This window comes from Idiotropiscis lumnitzeri, chromosome 1 (assembly GCF_059441095.1).
Source record: "Idiotropiscis lumnitzeri isolate Australia: NSW breed Sydney's pygmy pipehorse chromosome 1, RoL_Ilum_1.0, whole genome shotgun sequence".
Taxonomy (NCBI): Eukaryota; Metazoa; Chordata; class Actinopteri; order Syngnathiformes; family Syngnathidae; genus Idiotropiscis; species Idiotropiscis lumnitzeri.
In genome coordinates, this window is record NC_142391.1 from 19,989,811 (window position 1) to 20,010,980 (window position 21,170).

At 48.0% G+C, this 21,170-nt stretch overlaps 3 protein-coding genes across 5 annotated transcripts; all 3 read left to right on the plus strand.

Annotated features, from left to right (window-relative positions):
* Positions 1–246: 246 nt before the first annotated feature.
* Positions 247–4,706, plus strand: LOC148343565 (fibrinogen C domain-containing protein 1-like). 2 transcript variants are annotated; one of them, XM_088303953.1, is made up of 9 exons: positions 247–356; positions 524–602; positions 1,375–1,487; positions 2,441–2,813; positions 2,967–3,084; positions 3,157–3,293; positions 3,548–3,644; positions 3,942–4,121; positions 4,207–4,706. In XM_088303953.1, the coding sequence occupies exons 2-9, from the start codon at positions 525–527 to the stop codon at positions 4,464–4,466; spliced, it is 1,356 nt and encodes a 451-aa protein (XP_088160079.1). In that variant the 5' UTR covers positions 247–356; position 524; the 3' UTR covers positions 4,467–4,706. The 2 variants fall into 2 exon arrangements, with proteins under 2 accessions (XP_088160079.1, XP_088160070.1); XM_088303944.1 differs by having other exon boundaries at positions 2,967–3,293.
* Positions 4,707–6,319: 1,613 nt separating this feature from the next.
* Positions 6,320–12,013, plus strand: phf19 (PHD finger protein 19; the record flags this gene model as incomplete). Its single annotated transcript, XM_088302008.1, has 13 exons — positions 6,320–6,481; positions 7,182–7,263; positions 7,341–7,439; positions 7,513–7,607; positions 7,699–7,847; positions 7,913–8,008; positions 8,194–8,383; positions 8,476–8,543; positions 9,640–9,786; positions 9,861–9,921; positions 9,992–10,056; positions 10,130–10,213; positions 11,141–12,013. Coding segments are annotated over 13 exons (1,602 nt in total), but the record flags the coding sequence as incomplete, so codon positions are not given.
* Positions 12,014–12,738: 725 nt separating this feature from the next.
* Positions 12,739–21,124, plus strand: LOC148343567 (regulator of G protein signaling 3-like). 2 transcript variants are annotated; one of them, XM_088278948.1, is made up of 17 exons: positions 12,739–13,228; positions 15,478–15,559; positions 15,817–15,922; positions 16,005–16,107; positions 16,207–16,452; positions 17,033–17,072; positions 17,189–17,340; positions 17,428–17,511; positions 17,775–17,886; positions 17,959–18,128; positions 18,244–18,433; positions 18,585–18,778; positions 18,863–18,906; positions 19,268–19,360; positions 20,091–20,152; positions 20,234–20,400; positions 20,469–21,124. In XM_088278948.1, exons 1-17 carry the CDS (start codon positions 12,884–12,886, stop codon positions 20,715–20,717), a joined length of 2,439 nt encoding a protein of 812 aa, XP_088135074.1. In that variant the 5' UTR covers positions 12,739–12,883; the 3' UTR covers positions 20,718–21,124. The 2 variants fall into 2 exon arrangements, with proteins under 2 accessions (XP_088135074.1, XP_088135154.1); XM_088279028.1 differs by lacking the exon at positions 12,739–13,228 and adding an exon at positions 13,445–13,673.
* The last annotated feature ends 46 nt before the right edge of the window (positions 21,125–21,170 follow it).

The following is a 21,170-nucleotide window of genomic DNA, read 5'->3' on the forward strand; positions in this document are numbered from 1 at the left end:
AAGAGTGCGTGTGCGGGCAAACGTGTGTGTGTGTGTGCGTGTGGGTGTGGGTGTGGGTGTGTGTGCGGGGGTGTGCGTGTGTGTGTGTGACATTTAAGTGTGCAGGGTGACACATTGCACTTGTTAATCTGCCACCCCAAACCAATACGCACAGATTGAGAGCTAATCTGAGCAGATTGACTTTGAGAAGTGGCACATTCTCTCTCTCTCTCTCTCTCTCTCTCTCTCTCTCTCTCTCTCTCTCTCTCTCTCTCTCTCTCTCTCGCCTCGCGTCTGTTGTCATGATGATGTGACAGTGCGGCGGACGACGGGTCACATCAATCATCTTTGTCTGGGGTCATCTTCAAGGCAGACAAGTAAGTCAGTTCATCAATGACGATCAAAAAAAGTTTGATGTCGAGAAACAAAGACTTTTAGGAAGGAAGAATCGGGTGGAATTTTGTTTAAACCTTTCTGAAATCTTGACTCGCCTTCTGTCTTTCATGTTGCAAGACTTTGCTGTGGCTTTTTTGTGTTGTTTCAGAATGATGCTAAATGACAGCTGGACCGTGATGAACAACAGCAGCTCGGAGCTGGACTGCAAACGAGCCAACAAGCGCAAGGTACGTGCGGCCCGTCGCACTGCAGGAACAAAGAAAGAATATCGCAACAATCCTTGGAGATGGTGCATGTGGCGTTGACCTCCAAATTTTCAATCTCAGGCTGGGATGGGGACTGGTCGCTGGGCCGGGATCAGGACGATGAGTCCGAAATTGACAAAGCAGAGACATGAAACGGCAAAAAGCAGTAGAAATCCGAATCAGAACATCTTCATTGTAATTGCAGCGAAACGCACTGAAGTTGAACAGCAACTCTGATTGGCGGGAACAACAAAATACACAATTAATTCCAATAAGAAAAATGTCAAAAATATTCGACGAGATTAGAATGTGGGAGTAAAAGAAGTGGCAAATTAAGGACAAAAAAGAAGCAGCAACGAGTTAATTTGTGTTAATCTGCAGTCAAGACACTTGTAATCTTGAGCAGCTGTCGCCGTGGCGACGTGACCGCCTTAATTCCGAGAGAAAAACAGACTGGTGCAAATTATGGTCCCGTGCGACACGTCAAACAATGCAAAGTGTATTCTTAAAAAGTTAAAAGGATTTTCAAATAAAGGCCAAGTCAAGAAAATCAGCCTTGCAAACGGAGACAAACCGAGAAGAGGCATTTTCTGGGCGTCGTTTTGGCTAGCTCGCTAACCGCATCAAGTGCTAATTGAGAGGCGGAGGCCCCTGCAAAAATTTTGAATGGTTGCGTGCCCTGTGATTGGTTGGCGACCAATCTGTCGGGGTTCGACTTTGCAAACCTTTGCCATGCGTCACTCTGTGTGCTCAGAAATGCTGCAGCTTCCTTTTGCGGACAGTCCTGTTGGTCGTTGTGGTAGCGGTCGTCACGGCAACGGGCACCATCCTCTTCATGAAGCACTACCCTCTGCCCTTCATCACCAGGTGCATGCGCACGCGCACGCGCAATTCTTTCCGTCATGATATCAACGGTGCGTCACATTCATTCATTCGCTTCAAGCAATTCAGCATGTGAAAAGAAACGCTAGCTTTTCTCCCGTCTGAAATGGCGGCAAAGGGTGAGTCAAGCCCAAAATGTTCTGAACCAAAATATGTCATTCATATATGACATACATATCTATATATATGTCGGCATTCATATCAGTGTTGCCTTTGCCGAACAGGAACGAAGCAGTTGTCATTGTCCATCTTGTAAGGAGGGGGGGGGAGTAGTCAATTTGCCACTTGCTGTGGAGTAATCACGACATCAGAGTGACATCACCGGGCTCAACCACCGCTCAATCACGGATCACTAGTATTCTGGATTTCATCATGTGGTGTTCCTAACCTGAGTCGGCCCGGCTTTTCAGTCCGCAGCAAGTGGCTAAATGGCCATCCGTTCAATTCCTATTCCAGGATTCAATCAAATGCCGTGTTTAGACGAGTGCGCCGCATGGGACATATTATTTATTTTCAAGAACATTTTGGACCCCAGCTACATTTGGGACCCTTTGACCACTGTAGGTCAAATGTTTAGGCGCATGACCAGCCGCCATTCCGAGCCCTTCCAGATTTCCTTCTTTGTTGTTTGTCAACGTTTTGAGAATCACCGCTCTCAATCGTCCCCAGCAAATGTGAGAGTCAATGCTTGTTTGTCTGCACATGCCTCTTGACGACCAGTCCAGGGCGTACTCAGTCAGCCTCTCAGTCAAAGTCAGCTGGACTAGCCTCCAGCTCAGCCTCTTGAGGCGCAGCGAGAGAGAAAAGGGAAGGACAGATTTGTTGGCTGAGATGAAACAAGGGCAGCTTCCAAAACGTACCGCGGCCCGACACTTAATATTTTAGTCATTCCTTCATGACCGCTAATACGAGCAATTGTTATGAACATGTCAATCCAGTCCCAGAGACGAGGCGGCATCCTCCTCGCCCGTCATCTCAACCAATCCCAAAGAGACGGGCGCCCTAGTGACGGTTTCGCAGTTGGGCGACGGCGAACCCATCAGCATCTTCCTGGACCCCAACTGTCCCGACCCCGGCCGCCACTTTGAGCGCTGGGAGGCGCTGCATTCTTCGCTCATACGGGCACTGAGTGCGCGCAACGCCGAAGACTGGCAGGAGACGGGCCGCGTACACGCGCTGGCTGAGGAGCTCAAAGCGGCCACAGGACACGCACATGACCTCAAACGCGAAGCTCAGGCCCTGAAAAGTGGCCAAGGAGTTCTGGAGCAGAGACTGGAGCGCCTGCAGAACCAGCAGAACCGCATCGCTCAGGTGAGGCAGCGCATCGGCCGGGCCGGCTTGACTTGACCGGACGCTCGTCCCTGGCTTTTGCACAGAATTGTTTCCGCTATTACACGGAAGCCCAAAACTATCAGTGTGGAGTCGAAATATTTTGACCGGCAAATCTTTGGTATTTGTGTGCAGGTGCTGTCAGATGAGCAAACGGGGGTCCTGACTTTCAGTTCGACTTTGACGGATTCCCTTTCCAGCCTGCAGAGGGAGCTTGAGAGTCTAAGCAGACTCCTCAAAGACAAACACAAAGGTAGCGCGCCATGTTTGAAGCACATTGTGTTTGTGGTCTTTCATGCATCTTTGTGCCGTTTTTTACCTTCAGCTCTCGCGCCCAGAGACTGCAGTGAGGTCATGGCGGCAGGAAATTCCCAAGATGGCGTCTATTCCATCTTTCCCGTCCACGAGCCTGACGGCTTCTTGGTTTACTGCGACTTGAGCACGGACGCGGGAGGCTGGACCGTACGTGCTTGACAAAAAAAATAAATAAATAAATAAAAATAAACACAATGAAGTTTTAGTTGAGATGTGTTCATTAAGGTTGACGCGCTCAGGAAGCGCGACACGATGAGCTCATTAGCTGGTCACCTCAGTACACGTTGTCGCTAATGAGCTAATCATGCTAATTTGCTTAGTGGGCAAACAGCAGACCTCAACCTGTCAGGCTGATTTGTGTGTGTGTGGGGGTGTGTGTGTGTGTGTGTCTTTACGTGCAGGTGATCCAGAGAAGACAGGATGGCTCAGTCAATTTCTTTCGTGGTTGGAATGCGTATCGAGACGGCTTTGGAACAACAACAGGAGAACACTGGCTAGGTCTAAAATACACACACAAACAAATATTTCGTGACGTCTCCCGTGGCAGCACTTCAGAATGCTTGCAGTTGGTTGCATTTTGCCCCAAAAGGCATCAACACACCAGTCCAATGTCGTCCGTCGGAAAGTCAATGTACAGTGTACGATCTTAAAATTGCCCATTTGGGGCCGCTTCAAAACCAAAGCTCACCTGGCGCCTCTGCCTTGCGGGCTTTTGAGGGATCAGTTTGTCCAAAATGTCTGTGTTTGCGGAAGTGGCGCTTTGTTGCTTACTTGTGCGTGATATTGTGTCGGCAGGATTGCACAGGATCTACTCTCTGACACGGTCAGGCGGTTACGAGTTGCGAATAGACATGGCCGACTTCGACAACGCGACAGCCTTTGCTCACTACGCCGAATTCTCCGTGGGCCGCGACTCGGTCAACCCAGAGGAGGACGGATACCCACTAGCTGTGGACCGCTACTCAGGAACCGCAGGTAGCGACATCCTCACTAGCTAAGCCCGGAGAGCGAACGTTTTTCCAACAGGTCGGGAAGACAAATGGGTTTGTGTGCCCGCCAGGCGATTCCCTCCTGAAGCATTCCGGGATGCAGTTCACCACAAAGGACCGGGACCAGGACCAGTCTGAGAACAACTGCGCCACGTACTACCAGGGCGCTTGGTGGTACCGCAACTGTCACACGTCCAACCTGAACGGGCAGTACCTGGGAGGAGGCCACGCCTCTTACGCTGACGGAGTGGAGTGGTCCAGCTGGACCGGCTGGCAATACTCTCTGAGATTCACCGAGATGAAGATCCGGCCTGCGCCCAAACCCAACTGACCTTTTTCACCCCTCGCAGTGCGCTTCCTATTGGAGGCAATATTAACGTCACGGAACACACTTGTGAAGTTCATCAAGATTAGAGCCGTGCCCGTTCAAGTGATTCAATGAAATCATCTTTTGCTCAAGTTGCTGCAAGCCTGTTATTGTATTGAAAAGTGTTTTGGGATTGCTCGATGAACAACATAAACATGTAGAGCTGAATATTTTGTCATTAAAGACTTTTTGGGGGGGTTAAAACGGTCTCTTCTGCATTTGTGTTCATGTAAGCTGCTGTAAGATGTAATTTAATAACTATTTGCTCACTGGAGCCTGCGGTAAAAACATGATCGGAATTTAAAAATTGCCCGGCAATGAAATGAAACAAAGCTTTTCTTTGATCATTTCAATGACTTTTAAAATGTATTTACAGTACAAATAAATTCAGTCATTTCAGTTTATTGAGGCAATGACCGGTTTATTTACAAAGAAATGAAAGCAAAAGGGGGGGCGGACTTCAAGTCATTTCTGTGACACTTATTGTCTGAAAACCTTTATTATAATACCATATAAGCCATATTTTAAAGTTGTGATGTAAAAGTATAATCTACTGCTTCCCTTAAAAACATTTGGGAAGAATCGTGATAATTTGTTTAAACTTACGAGTGTAAGTTTGTGTGTCGTATAATAATTGTATAATGACAGTATAGTAATAAATGTGCGTAGTTTACCTGATAAAGTATTCACAATGACATCAAATTAGTTTTAAGTGGATTCAAAATAAGTCAATTTTCTCCTGAATAAGAAAAACCTTTTAAAGTCAATCATAAATGCTGGGAAAGAGGCCTTACTATTTCTCCGTTTGGCAAATTGTAGATGGTCTTTTCCCAACAACAAAATAATGTTCATCAATTCCAAGACATAAAATTCAACATCATCCACAAAGAAAACAATATGACATAATTCAAATCGAGGAACATTATTCATTACCTATGACAACCAATTATTTATATCAGTCCAAAATCATTGAGAAATAGGACAAAGGAAAAACAAAAGATCCAAAAGTTTAATTATGGCAGAAGGTACTGCTCTCCAACTCAAATAAAAAAAAAAATAGTTTTTTTATTTCAAAATACACAGATACAACAATTAAGGCACATGTTGACAACGAAAATTGCACAGTTGAACCAAATTAAAATCGTTTTTAAGAATTCCAGCCAGGAACGGAAAAGGTGGCGTAAAAGAAAGAAAAAAAAAAAGAAAGAACCCGAGGTACCGCGTCGTGGCGACTGTTGATGACGCATCGTATGTAAATGAGGGACAACCCAGAATGTGTTTGGCGGGAAAAGCAAAAAATGGCGATGGTGGAATTTTGAAGCAGATACCTGACGGCGGCGTAAAAACAACGAGAAGAAGACGAGACGAAGACGACAAAGAGGAGAAGGGGGCAGCGCGCCAACATCCAACACGGTAACTTGTTCTTCTTGTCTTTATTTTTGCGAATGAGACGTCGCCATTAAAAACAGGACACACTCACACGAACGAACACAAACAATCAAATCCGGGTGCTTGCACTTACACTAACTTACACGTTAGTAAGTAACATTAAGTCAAGCAATATTAAGTAAACGTTGGCGTGTGAGATGTTCGAGGGAAGGCGACACAAGCCAAAAGCTTCCTGTCAGTTGCGAGATGCATGTCAGCTTTTCTATTCGCAATCGGTTTTGTTTTATTTTGTTTTGTGTTTTGATGGCGATGACGACTCAATGATCGTATTTCCGTGTTGATGATCTCACGTGACGAGACGTGTGTCGCGTGTCAGACAGGTCGGCATGTTTGAAGCCTCCTGCGAGGCGGATCCTCTGGCGTCTGCGGATCCTCTGGCGCCTGCGCGTTGGGAAGAAAGCGAGGATGACGTCAGGCCGGATGACGACGACGATGAGGATGACGTCAGGCCGGAGTCCAGCCTCAGCGTGGGCCAGTTTGTGCTTTGTCATTGGTCGGATGGCCTCTACTACCTGGGCAAGATTCTGCGGGTAACTAACGCGAGCGCGTTCACCAAGACTTTCATCCTCACTTGAGCTTGCAGGATGTCAAGCCGCTAGTGCGCACATAGACACTAGAAGGGACATTTTCAACTCCATTTCATTCGTCTGACATTTGCATGCTACACTTGATGTGCTTTGCAAGACAGCTTTGGTGTACATTCACTGATTTTCTATTCAGTGGTTTGCATCTGCGATTTTCACACTTTTTCAATGTTAAATATTTGTCAATCACTTCCTGCAAAGAACAAATAACGTATTAAGAAAACGTCATTTCTTGAAAAGATGCATTTTTTGCCCCTGTCTCCTGACTTTCAGGACACCTTATAGACATCAACAAAGTATTTTTGACTGGTTGTCATTTCATATGGAATAGTTGCCCAAAAAAGAAATGGCTCTCTAAAGTATGTGTATTAGAATTATGAGTGGAGGCAGCAGATGATGAACGCTGTAGTTGTCAAAACGGAAGGATGGATAGCCGGAACCTCATTTGGGCTCAAGCAGTTGTGGGCAACCTGCAGCTCCGCACTTGCGTGGGAATCTCCCCGTGTTTACAATCCTTTCATGTGTACTCGGCATGCCAAATATGTGGTTATTACACCCCAAAATCAAGATGGCCACAGCGAATTTTTGCGCCTGTGCGTGCATGCTCGAGTGCTTGCATGTCAACTCTTCTCTGATTGGTGCACAGCTCAGCCCACCAAGAAACAGCTGCTTCGTCACCTTTGAGGACAACTCCAAGTTTTGGGTCCTATGGAAAGACATTCAGCATGGTGAGACACCTACACACCAGCAAAGAGAGGTCATCTCTTTGCAACTGTAACTGATGATTCCTCCAATCATCTTGCAGCCGGTGTACCGGGGGAGGAGCCTCGTTGCTCAGTGTGTCTGGAGGCGGGGCCAAGCTCTCAATTGAACCAAATCCTTATTTGTGGAAAGTGTGGCATAGGTGAGAATTATTGGATCCAGATGTCGTGATCACATCACCTGTCTGAGTGTGTGCGTGCGTTCGTGATTCTCAGGTTTCCACCAGAAGTGTCACGGTCCTCCTGTCGTGGGCAGCAGTGACGCAAGTCCCTGGTTTTGTCGTCGTTGCGTCTTCGCCCTGGCCGTCAGGGTAAACACACACGCACACTCTCTCACTCTCATGGAGGTGTTGTATAAAGAGGAATGATGTCGGAGTCCTGACTCTCCCTGGCTCCCTACAGAAAGGGGGCGCTCTAAAGAAGGGGCCCCTGGCTAAAGCTCTGCTAGCCATGAAGCAGGTTCTGTCCTACGACCTGGACGCTCTCGATTGGGACTCTCAGCATCGGACCAATCAGCAGCAGTCTTACTGCTACTGCGGAGGCCCCGGAGAGTAAGGCGCTCACGCTTAAAGTTGTTGATGTTGAAGATGTGTTAGTGGCCGCTTTGTGTACGTAGGTGGTATCTGAAGATGCTTCAGTGTTTCCAGTGTCAGCAGTGGTTCCACGAGGCGTGCACGCAGTGTCTGCAGGAGAGCATGCTGTTTGGAGACAGGTGTGCACGCATGTTTCCAATAACAAAAAAGAAAAGCTTTTCATGAACTTGTTTTGTATTTGCTTTTTTCGACAACTACTGAAATGGGATGACAATTTTCGGAACAAAATGTGTGGGATGATTTGAAGGCCGTATCGCAGACCTGGTGTGTGCCTCATAACTGGTTCCATTCGTTCTCCGTCCAGGTTCTACTTGTTCATGTGTTGCATTTGCAACAAAGGACTAGAGCACGTGCGCCGTTTGTCTCTTCGCTGGGTGGACATGGTCCACCTGGTTCTCTACAACCTGTCGCTAAGCAACAAGAAAAAGTACTTTGAACTGGACGAAATCCTGGCGTTTGTCAACTTGCACTGGGAACACTTGCAGCTGGGAAAGGTACCCGAAGTAATTGCCAGCTGACCACAGCGCAATCTGACTCTCGCCCTCATCCTTACAAACTTCTCGCCCATTGTCTCTTGTATGTGTAGTTGTCAAACACGCCTCCGGCAGACAGGGGGCAGCATCTGCTCGACGCGCTCAACAAGTACAAGAGCAAGTAAGTGCCTGCTGTGCTTGGAATTGATTTTAATCTACTGGACCTAGATAGTTTCTGCGACTGAAAGTTTTTGAATAATTCACTCTCTCCCAATCCCCCCATTCCATGGCATTCCAAATTTTTATGCAATTTGTATTTTTCTCGTACAATAGAGTTTCCAGGCCAGGCAGCTTTATTTGTGTAGCACATTTCATACACACGGTACCGGCAGTGATGGGCAAATGAAGCTTTTATGAACCACTGGACTATTTGAAGCAATGTTTCAAAATGGTTTGAAGCTTCAAAGCTTCAGGGATGATGACATCTGGTGGCCAAAAACTAAAACTGCTGTCAAATACGATACTATATACTTTTAAACACAAAAACATTAGTATGTGTAGACACACGGAAACAATGATTGGATAGCTAGTTCTTTATGCGAGGGGGGGTGCGCAAGACCAGGAAAGAAATGAAACAAAAGTATTTTCAAATGTTTTAAATATTAGAGAAGAAAAATAAGAACATGCGAGTTGTCGCGTGGGTCGACACTCCAATCTGAGTTTGAGCCTGAACATGTCCTATTTGTGTTTGTCACCCTGGCGATACCATGTGTGCATGCCTGAGAATCGAGCTTTTAAAAAAACAAGCGGTCACTGAACTGTACAAAAAGTGTACAACTTAAAGCTTCCAGACATTGTTGAAAAAAGCTTTAAAATGACGGCTGCAATTTGTCTTATTGAAGTGCTGGAAAGAATTTTGAGCCTTGCGCGCTGTTGTCCAAAAGTTCATTTAAAGATGAGCGAGCTTTTTAAACCTTCATTCATTCATCACAATTTCCTGACAAAGAAAAGTGGTCGCGACGGACATAAACTACGGATGGAAATTGTCAAATTCTTGAACACATTTATTTTATTGTCAATATTTTGAAGACGAGAGAACACGCATATGCCCAGACCGAGAGACATAGCGTCTCGTCAACCGGCACAAATCGTTTTCCGGTCACTCTCACTTTTCAAATCAAACAAAACGTTTCCAAATGTCAATATTCTTGCGGCATGTCAAATTGATTGTGTGTGTGTGCGTGCGTGCGTGTGTGTGTGTGCACACACCTGCTCAGGTTCCTGTGCGGGAAAGAGATCAAAAAGAGAAAATGCATCTTTCGTCTACGGACGCGCGTCCCTCCCACACCGCCCTCCAAACTTTTCCCCGAGCGCGCTCACGGCAATGGGGGGCGGGGCTGCAAGAGCAGCGTCGGCCACATCAGGTGACCGCTTTTAACTGGCTCATCCATAAACCGCAACACGTGTGCCCCATGTGACCATGTGCATTTGTGTGCAGAACTTTAGCAGAGAGGAGGAAGAGGAAGTCCAAGTGGTTGTTTGAAGACGCAATCCCCAACGTAAGGATGCAAAATTCCATCTGCGCTTGTGTTTTGGTTATCAAAACAAATAGTCTGATTGTGTTTGTAGAATGATCATCAGCACATGGCCACCATCTTTGACTTCACCTTGGACGAACTACACCAGCTCAGGAGGTCTTGAAAATAAATATGCGGACGCAAACACTCTGTAATTGGTGATGATGCTGACAACAATGTCGTGTTGCAGTCTGACGTCGAGTGGCGATCAGGACTCCACGGACGTTTCCACGTCGGGTTCGGTCACCACAAGCGACTCCTTGCAGCCAGCCAGGTATGTGCCAAAAAAAGAGGCGGGGTCAAGGTTTGCCAGTGAGAATGCTTGTCGAACTTGGCTGGCATCCAATGAGCATTCTTGATCAACGGAGTCAAAAGAAGTTTGGGGCTGTGTTGGGAATCGCTATATTGCTCGTGTGTATTCTTTTTTTAGTTTTTTCATCTCGATTAGTTAAGTCGCACCGTGTTCGAAATACTGGATTGCTTAGCGATGTGTAGTTTAGAGCTGTTTGAGGCGTTGAATGCGCATGAGTTCTTCAGATGTCCAACGGTGTGAGTGGTCTTTGAACGCATCTCGCGTCCAACGCAGAACGGGACTTTATTGAAAATTTCTTTTGCTTCTCTCGATGCAGCCATCGGCCGGTATAAAAAAAATAATCCCTCAGTATGTGTTCTTTCATATCGTCTTTGATTTCTTGAAATTCACGATGGTCACGTCATTGAAAACGGTTTAATTGTAAAACTTTGCAAATGCCAAATGCCCCGTTTGTCCTCCACTCAATCTGCGATCAGGTGTTAAAATTTTTTTTCCTGTGAGCACCGCAACGGGAGGCAATAGTCCTTTGCAAGAAAAGATGTAGTGTGAACAAAGTTAATGCGTGATAAAATGATGTCTTCATTCATAAACTATTGAGTTAATGCGAAATGAATACATCAAATTACCCAGTTCTCAACGGCAAGAGTTTGTTCGACTATTGTTCCAGTTTTCGTAATAATTAACGAAAATATGGCAATGTTATTGTTTATTACATAATGCAATTTGAAATTTGTCTGACACACACGATTTGCTTTTGCGGGCCACATAAAATGACATGGGAGTCCTCATCTGGCCCCCGAGTCTCGAGTTTGACACCGATGCCTTATAGAAACTGATTCAGGGATTTTCAGCGCAGCCTCATCCTCAACCTTTGACCTGTGTCTTCAGACGAAAGGTAGGCAGCAAGAAGAGGAAGTTGCCGAGCGCCGCCTACAAGCATTGGGCCATTGGCAGCAAGGCTGGAGAGCGGGAGCGTTCCGGAGACGCAGAGGAAGGCCCTTATGCCGCCGACTCGGCTCGCTTCTGGTCCCGGCCTTCCGACGCGTCCCACCTGCATTCGTCCATCTCGTCGTACTTCGGCAAGTCGGGCAGACTGATGGGCAGCGAGCGTTACCACGTACTGGCACGCCGCGTCACCGCAGATGGCGCCCTGCAGTACCTGCTGCAGTGGGAGGGCGCCGCATCGTACTAGAGGCGAGGCGCACACACGGCACACGGCGCATTTGCCACAAAATCGCCAATGTTGACCACAGAAAATCTTGTCTTCACCTAGTAGCTTCACTTGACCAAATTGCACTTAAACATACTGAAATAAATAGCATGGAGTATTAGATTATTTTTGGTTTTGTTTTGTTTTGTAAAAAAAAAAAAAATATATATATATTCTTGATTACTTGTCCTTTTGCACGCATCACCAAGAAAGAGTCTGCATGCTTGCTATAAGCTGTTCTTTAGAAGTTTACTGCAAAAATATTCAACGTATAATGTGAAATGCCATAGACATGCTACCCTAAATTAGTGTGAGAACAGTGTGTACCATCTGAGTGTGGACAACGGATTCCCAGAATGCTTGGCAGCCTCTGTCACATAGACACAACGTGAGCTGTTGACCTGGCGCACGCTCATTGTCGGACCCATAGGCAGCAATACAACTGTTGACCTTTGACCCCATAGCTTGTCTTTTCTCATTTGCTCCAAAGCCAATGCAATATTTGATCACATGTCCTTCAAAATAAAAGAGAAACAAGAGGCCCAACCCCATCAATGGAGTGGATTCCAAGTTATTGATGACATCACAATCGTGTGGGTGTGTTCGCTGTTGCTATAGTGATGATCAATGGCAAACATGCCGGTGGGCCCAGATGCCACGACCTGAAGTTTCTCAATAAAAGTTCAGGTGCTGCGCATAACCGCCGAAGCTGAGCATGCCTCGCGCGCCTGGTCATGTCCTTTTCTTTCTTCATCTTGGACTTCTTCATGAGCTTTTCTTTTGAAAGGACAGGCTGGAAGTCTTGCAACTGCATCGCCTAAAAAGTTTCCAAGCTCCGCAAGACATTTTTCAATGCTGGGGACTGATGATCGGTTTTAAAAAGAAATTAAAAAAAAAAAAAAATGTTCACATAAATCGCCGCTGCAAACAAAAGCCGCTGTAACAAATGGCTCGCTGCAGGGAGTCGTGCCCAACATAATTTCAACATCCGAGTCCTTGGGAATAAGGTGGATAAGATAATTGAGATAAGATGGGACAAGGTACGACTGTATATGGACAAACTAATGTCCTGTATGCGCGCACACACCGTACAGATGTGTGTCGTGCGCTGTAAAGTGCCGTGCTAGAAATAGATTTGAAGTGCTCAGCGCTCCAAAGAGTCCTCATGGTTGCCATGGAGACCACAGGCTGCTCAGGCTCAGGAACCATGTGACCCTCAGCACACCTCTGTCCTATTTAACACACACACACACACACACTCGTGAGAAGATGTGAGACCGGTCGGTGGTGAGCATCTCAAGGCAAGCTCGGATCTAGTCGCTGACGTTCCCGCCACGAGACGAGAGGCGGGAAAGCTTCCATTGTCGGCTGTCAATCAACAATCGTGCCACGTCGGGACAACTTTGGTGGCGGCGGAGGCCATGTTCTGGAAGCACGCCACCTGGTCCTGGCGCAGCGACCGCGCTGATTGTGATGATTATGATCATCACGATAACGACCAAGATTGTGATGGGGACGGGGATGACACCTATTTGCTCGTGGCAGAAATCGGCACCGCCAGCACCTCCGACTCTCCTGCGACTCTTTCAGGTCAGAAACGTTTCCCTGACGCGGCAGCTGCAACCGCCCGACTACCAGAATCAGAAGCGGCAAATTCTGGAACAGCCGGCCGAGACGCCAACCGTGATGCCAAACCGGACGGCAACTGGGACACATACCAGGGCGCCAACTGGAGTGCCAACCGAGTCACCACAACTCAACTGACGGTGAGCCTCAACCTGCCTTCTGACAACTTTGCAAGGCATTCTGGGAAATGTAAACAGGCTAAGCTAGCTTCACATGTTATTGTGGGAAAGTCCGGCTCCTAAAATTCAGGAAACGCGTGCGTGCGTGCGTGTGTGTGTGTGTGTCTTATCGAAGGGACACATGCAGTGTTTGTCTGTGACTTTGAGTTTCCTGCCATTATTCTCCTGCCCGCAAACATGCACACACACACTTGAACACACCGTCCGCTTTGTGTCCAAGTTGGACCTCGGTTCTGGTACCAGAATGGATTCCAAACTTTTGTGGTGTCTGGAGCAGGTCTAGCTGTAAACGTACTCGGGTGAAGGCGGTCTACAGATTAGGTGAGGAGCGGTCCAGCCACCGCTCGCCATCATGCACACCATTTCCCGCCTGTGTCGCTTGTGCATCGAACAGAACCTGCCTCAGGTTGGTACTGCTGGGCCGTTTGTGTCCATTTTTGATGGACTTCTTCAATCTTTGATGTACCGCACTTACTGTGTGCGCTTGCGTGTGTGTGTGTGTTTTTGAGCCAGGTTTATAAAAAATGTACATGCATAAAAAGTGCATGCTTTTCTCCTGTGTATTCAATCAGGCGGCACGGTGGCCGACTGGTTAGCACGATGGCCTCACAGTGGTTGTGGGTTTGATTCCGGCTGCGTCCTTCCTGTGGGGAGTTTGCATGTTTTTCCTGTGCCTGCGTGGCTTTTCTGCGGGATCGCCGGTCTCCTCACACATTCCCAAAACACGCATGGCAAGTTGATTGGTCGCTCTAAATTCTCCCTCGGTGTGATTATGAGCGCAAGCTGTTGTTGTTCTTTATGTGCCCTGCGATTGTCTGCCGACTAGTTGGGGGGTGCGCCCCGCCTACTGCCCAAAGATGGCTGGGAAAGGCTCCAGTGAACCTTGTGAGGAGAAGCAGCTTATAAAATGGATGGATGTATTCATTCAATCACTTAAAGGGCAAATCAGCTCCCAAAAAATGGTTTGTTGTAAAATGTTGGAAGCGCCTTTGCTTGTCTAAACACAACATTGTGTTTACGGAATATGAGCTAAGCAGCCCGTTTTCCGCCATGTCAGGGGACTGCCATTTTGGCTCGTCTGTCGATTGAAAATGACATCACCTGTTACGGCTCAAAAACTGATCCGTGATTGGTCATTATTGAAGCCCTGAGCAACTGTGATGTCATTTTCAGATGACAGACGTGACAAAATGGCCGCCCCCTCAGACGGACAAACACGGGTGGACTCTGCCAACACAAAATGAATCAGAATGTCGTGTTTAGTAGGCCTGCACAGAACATTTTGGGGTTGACTTTCCCTTTTAGTGTTTTTCTAAAGCAAGTTGTCACGCTTGGAAAAAATTGATTCAGATTATGTAAGATTTATATTTGACATATTTCAAGTTGTTGATGTGATTGTTCATTTGGTGTCGGTGCCGCCCGCCCGCCGGTCCTCCTGCGGGGTTTTGTGTGTTTTTCTTGACAAATGTTTGCAATGACAAAGTTTGCTGCCTCAGGAGACCTGACATTCCCACACTTGGCTTTACTCAAAAAGTGAGCCCCAAGCGGAGGTCGGAGGTCATCTCTGTGGAACAACGCAAAGAATCCGCTCGGCCAAAGGTTGCACGTCGGGACTTTTAATTGCGTGTCAGGCTGACGACTTTGCCGACGCCGGCTTTACTCGGTCACACGGTTGGCGTAGTCATGGCAACAGTCGGGATCTTCTCTGGCAAAAACATTTACATGGCGTCAATGTTCAGGTTAAGGTGAAAATTGCGAACAATTTTGTTGCAGATGCGTGGCAATTGATATCAATTTGAAGCTCAAAACGAAAAATGTCATGACGCACGTAGATGTCATTTCCGCTTCTTACTTTCTTCACTCATTAAAAGAGGTGATCCGTTTCTTATTCGCTCCAAAAGTGTACTGCTGGCCATATTTGTTTATTTCCGCTGGATTGCGCAAATTCAAGTACTTCCTGTATGATCGGAAAACTGATGACTTTGCAGTTTTGGCAACACGCCACTTTATTATGACGGCGCGAGTGGTGCCGAAGTGACGCAATCACGAAGACGCCAAACGAAATAAAATCCCAGCGGTGGTGATGATGATGATGATGATGATGATGATGATGATGATGATGATGATGATGATGATCACCACAATCAATGACGGCAACAAAATAGTTGTGACAATGACATTGACGGCGATGATGTGCTCCGCGTCCTTAGGTCAGCGTCACCCGAGGACAAGACGGCTTCGGATTCACCATCTGCTGCGACAGCCCGGTGCAAGTTCAGTCCGTTGACGCCGGTGAGAACCCCAAACTTTCACAACAAAACCTTCAACCTTTCACACTGACTCAGGCTGTAACTTCATTGGAAGACGGAAGGGAAAAAAAGGGGGTGGGGGGGACACATCCCTGAGGTGTCCCTGTGTTGAGGATGAGAATGTTTCCAGACAACCTGAGGTGTGCTGCAGATTGACAAGCTCCAAACTCGATGTTGAAGGACTCCCACTTTTGCTTGCGTCGCCCATCGTGCTTTCTTATTGGTTGTCCCCGGTCGCAGGCGGTCCCGCTCATCAATCGGGCCTTCGCCAAGGCGACGCCGTTTTGCAGCTCAACGGACTTCCTGTGGAGATCTGGAAGTGTGGAGAGCTGGCTCATGCCATCAGGTGACGCCTCGCTTCGACACCAACGTGGATTTGTGTCGGCTCTGCACAATAAGAAAGTGTGCATGCGTGTGTCGTGTTGCAGGAGTTGTCCTAGTCGTATTGTCCTGGTGGTGTGGAGAGCCTCACCGGAGATCAGGACATGTTGTGAGACTTTGCTCCGCCCCCCACCAGCAGCAGCCAGCAAGGTGAGTCACATGATGACAATGTCATCATGTCGTGTTTTGTATCGATCAATCAACTCTTGATGACTTGTTTTTATGAGCTTTCAGTGGCTTTCTTCACAGACCGCCAAGCTTCTGCACCAGCCTGCCCACACTAAACATGGCCGCCGCAGACGGGATCGGGGCTCTGTGATGTCATCCAGCCTGGAGGTTCTCGGGTCTCTATGGAGGGATTGCAAGCAAGAAGAAGGAGGAAGAGGAGGAGAAGAAGAAGCAGCACATTGTACCTCCACCCTGAAGGGCACCTGTGTGACATCATCAAATGGTGATAATTACATCATCCTTTCATCTGTGATGCCACAAGAGCAGGTGAGCATTAGGTTCAACGGCATTGGAGCGTCGCGCTCCCTACTGCCAGATAAAATATACTGACCCCCCCCAATTGCATCTCATGCTCATCGTGGGTGCATTCAGAAATGCGTTCTGGGCACGCTCTGCACCAGCACAGTGGGAGCGTTGCGGCAATGTGCGGTTGCGTTATTGCAGTTCACTTTGGAAATAAATACACCGACGCTTAGCTCGCAAACATTGTTTCTTGCGAATCAACAAAAAAACATGAATACACATTACTCCGGCTATTTCCACCCATAAAGGCAATCAAAGCGCTTCACATCGACATGCAGATGACTTCCCATCAGGAGCAACTCGGGGTTCACTTCCCTGTCTCAACGATGCTTTGACAATGGCCGGGGATCAAACCCACAACCTATAGGTTGGGAAGCGACCGCTCTCCCACTGATCCAAGACGTAGAAGACGTTCATGTCCCAAAATTTTGTGTGAAAAGTGTTCATGATGGCCCCGCCCTCTGGCGTAATGCCCCGCCCCCTGTCGTATGCTTTGCTGTAATAGAAAAGAGTGACTTGACTTGAATTTATGTCTTCTCTATAGCTCGTCCATCCAATATTTGAGGACAGAAGTATGACCATTGGTATGTCTGATGTTTTAATCAATCCAATCTGGGTTATACATACATACATTTATCGTACATATATGTATTTATTTATTTATTTATATGTATATGTGTGTGTGTGTATATGGACTCAGCTCCACCCCAGCCGTCCTGCGCCTTCTCCTCTACACTACGCAACTACGGCACCTATCGCAACTACCAGAACTGCACCATCATCCAATCGCATCGGCCCTCCTGCGGCATCAGCGAAGCACCCAAAACGCTCATCTTCCCCATCTTTGTCGAGGTCAGTGGCGACATGCCGGACGGACGTTCTTCATGTTTGCAGTTGCTGTTGTGTTAATGTGGCGCTGACGTTGTTGCCTCGGGACAGCCCGTGGACCTGTGCAGCCCCGACAGAACACTGCTCATGTCGGAAGAAATGCTTCTCCACCAGGCCCAGCAACTGCCCTGCAAGGTGCAAACTTCAACAAGTTTCACAATTTTCACATTCTTTACGTTTTGTGAGCATTTTGCACCTGACACTGAAATGCTGAAAAAAGGATTCACGTGCGCATTCTACTTACGCCCACACACTACTGAACATTTTTCTGCTCACACACAACTGAAACACTCTCAGTCATATTACTGAAACGCGCTGACCCACGCTACTGACCCTCTCACACCTTCGAGTGAAAAGTGTGACAAGTAAATTGTGAAGGCCACGCCTCCTCCCGAAAGGTGAGCGTGTTGATCTACAACGACGTCCTACTCATAAGCAGAGAAGACCACGCCGGACGCTGTCACGTCCTCAAGAGTCCCGTCTACTTCAACACACTGCAGCTCCAAGAGGGTAGGTTGGGAGCGGGACAGCCGTCGCCGTGACGACGCTGACGAACGTTGTTTTGCTTGGTTTTCGTTCCAGTGGCGTCGGCGCCGCGTCACATCTTCTTCCTGCGGCGTTCCGTCAGCTGCTGGCAGTGTCTATTCAGTCTGGAGGCCTTCAGCTTGGAGCAAAAGGTTCGGGTGAGCCTCTGTCTCCATGACAACATCCAAGGGCAGCTGGTTGCCAAGGAGACTGGCCACTCCCAGCAGGTACTCTAAACTTTGAGACTTACCGCTGATGAGCACGTTCTCGCGTCATCTGTGCTGACACAAACACACACAAAGCGTCGCAAAGCTTTTCTAAATCATCGACTTCCTTCCTCAGCTCTCTTCCCCCTGCGCGGCCCAATCTGATCCCCCCGTTTCCTCCCTCCGTGTCCTTCCCTACACTGGTGCGTACACCCCGGCCCGGCGGCCCTCCCCCGACCTCAGCCCCTTGTGGAAGGACCGAGGGGAGGAAGAGGAGGACAAGAGAAGATGCCATCAAGAGGAGTTAAGCTCCGCCTCCAGACCAGGTCAGCCTCAATCATGGCATCACTTCCTCAAGCTCACATCAGTTCTTGATGACACTCTGAATATGGGTCGCATCCGTTATCAATGTGAGTCTTGACAGCTCGATGATGAACAAGTTCAAAGGATCCAAACGTGTTTTGCGTTTGAGTTCAGGCCTCAGACGTTGCGCGTCCGAAGGTCGCTTGCAAGCGCAACCGGAATCGACTCGTTCGCTCTCCGACAGCACCATCCACCGCCTGACCCTTGACCTTCACGCCCGCCCCCCCTCCACGCAGACCCTCAGAAAACACCTGACCTCGGAGGGGGTCACCCTAAAACACACGCTCACGCTGCTCCGAGGGGCCAAGGTACACACTCGCACGCACGAGAGTGTGACTTGTGCAGGAGTTGTGAGAGGTGACAGAAGTTATCAGATGTGTTTTACTTTTTAGGATGTTGAAACTGAAAATGACCTCAAGGAGAAAAGCAAGAGTTTGTATGTATACACACTTGCACACACACACGCACACAAAACCGGCCAAGACAATGTGGTAGACTAGTCGAGATTTTCAATGGCGAGGACGGAGCAGTTTGGAGGGCGGGCCATATTGTCGTGGGGACTTATTTGGAATTTGTTTTTCATATGAATTGTGCATTGCTTTGCATTTGAACGAATCCTCGCTTCTCCATTTTAAGAGTTAAGCAAAACTAAGAGGATTCTATTCCCAGTCATTCATTCCCCTCTATTGGGCTCCCTTGGATTGCGTGGTGCCCTCAGCATCTGCCTTCATGAGCCGAGCCTGCGCACACACACACGCACACACACACACTAAATTGCGTTGTGGTTGTCATTCTAGCACTTCCGAGGTGCGCAGTCGTCTTCCGTTCCTGTGCAGGGGCAAGCGTTCGGTCCCAAGTGACAGTTTGGAGCGAGCTCTGAGGAACACCAGGTTTGTTGTTCGAAGATCACTTTTCCATTTCTTGGCCTCTATATTCGTGCCCGGCGTGATCTAAGTGTGCGCTTTTGACAGATAGAAAACAGGCGATCCAGTGCTGTTGTGGGCTTGAGCGCAGCTTTACACGCATTGGAAGCGGCACCTCTCGCTCATTTTCAAATTGACAAATTTCGCTTCAGAACATTCGGCATGCGGCAGGTGGAGCGCGTTAAAAAAGCTTAGACCTGTTTCCTGCAAGCACAAAGTTTTGCCTACTTTCAAGCACCACATGCTCCGGTTTGCCGTGGACGTGTAAGAAAAAAGAAAACGCCAGCATGGCACCCGGTCGACCCGTCGACCACATTCGCCAAACATGCGAAACGACGCTTGCGCCGACCTGCACGAAAATCAAGATTTGACACTTGGGCACTGGCTGCGACTATAGCGCCCCCTTGTGTTCAGACAAACATGTTGGATAATAAAAAGAAGGTCGTCACCACCTCACCTGGCTGACAGCCCGCCAATGTTCTTTATTGACAATTTGAGAAGCCAAACTTAGACCAACTTCCAGAATCTTCAAATGCTTCTCTTCCTGATTCTAAGAAGTTCAGGTGTCATTTGAAGAAGTTGTTGGTGTGGTTTAAGACATTTCTAGTCAGGTTTGAGGAGGTCCTTTGTGTTTCTGGGGAAGCTCTTGGTAATTCAGTCTTTTATTTTCTGGAACGTATCGTATCTCGTCTACCAGGCCATCTGCAAGGGAGGTGCTGATGTGGGCCGAGAGTCTCGAGGCTCTCTTGGCCAACCAATGTAAGTCTTCCATTGGGATTGTCAACTCATAGGAAAGGGGAGGAGCCAACCTTATTGCATCTCTTTCTTCTCATTGGTCAGATGGCCTCGCTGTATTTCGCCACTTCCTGAGGTCAGAGTACAGCGAGGAGAATCTGGACTTCTGGTTGGCTGTCGAGAAATTCAAGGAGACACGCCCCCTCAGCAAGATGGCAGACAGAGCCGCCAAAATCTACGAAGAGTTTGTGTCGTGCAGCGCGTCCAGACAGGTAGATGCAGACATTTGAACTCACGCGATTCTCAGGGTGGTGACATTGTGACACCGTCCGCCCCTCAGGTCAACGTGGATTCAAACATCCGGCAGCTGACCCATCGCAGCCTACGTCTCGGCGTTGAGACCACCACCTTCCAGCCGGCGCAGGATCAGATCTTCAGCCTGATGGAGGCCGACAGCTACCCGCGATTCCTCCGGTCCCGCCTCTATGCCCGGCTGGCCAATCAGGATGTGGGGCTCACCGATCACAGCCAAGCGGCTTCTGCCCAAAAAGCCGGTCAGAACCAAACAAGAGAGGTTCTGATCATGTGAGGAACTGACAAGTGTTGTTCCAATGTCGTTGTATGCTGCTTGATCATATTTTGTGACTCGCGTCTTTGAGCTTCCGACCAATCAAAGATCGTCCGACTGATCAATGAGGTTCGTATTGGTCAAAGCTCTTCTGGCTTAAGCTACACGTTTTGATCGGTCAAACATCTTATTATGACTGTTGCAAAAGGTTCTTAATAATCAAAGATCTCGTGACTTATCCAAGTCTCTGATTGGTCAAACACATTTTCTGCGGACAGTGTCACACAGTCAGCTGCCTGCAGGTGGCGCTTTCTGTGTGTGAGAAGGTCCACTGAGCTCAGCAGCCATTATGCAAGCCACTTGAACTCAGAAGGATTGCGAGCATGCTGGAGCGTAGTCAGCAAAGACAAATAAAAGTTACAGACCAAGAAGAATGTTGTCTTTATTTAAGGGTTGACACGTTTTGCTCTTTCG

What these genes read in the sequence shown, in the direction of transcription:
- LOC148343565 (XM_088303944.1), top strand. Translation starts at nt 525, where the DNA reads ATGATGCTAAATGACAGCTGGACCGTGATGAACAACAGCAGCTCGGAG. An exon ending in CCTCTGCCCTTCATCACCAG is followed by an intron (nt 1,488 to 2,440) that starts GTGCATGCGCAC and finishes ATGTCAATCCAG; the next exon opens with TCCCAGAGACGAGGCGGCAT. An exon ending in AACAGGAGAACACTGGCTAG is followed by an intron (nt 3,645 to 3,941) that starts GTCTAAAATACA and finishes TTGTGTCGGCAG; the next exon opens with GATTGCACAGGATCTACTCT.
- LOC148343567 (XM_088278948.1), top strand. Translation starts at nt 12,884, where the DNA reads ATGTTCTGGAAGCACGCCACCTGGTCCTGGCGCAGCGACCGCGCTGAT. An exon ending in AAGGAGAAAAGCAAGAGTTT is followed by an intron (nt 18,907 to 19,267) that starts GTATGTATACAC and finishes TTGTCATTCTAG; the next exon opens with CACTTCCGAGGTGCGCAGTC. An exon ending in GGCTCTCTTGGCCAACCAAT is followed by an intron (nt 20,153 to 20,233) that starts GTAAGTCTTCCA and finishes CTCATTGGTCAG; the next exon opens with ATGGCCTCGCTGTATTTCGC.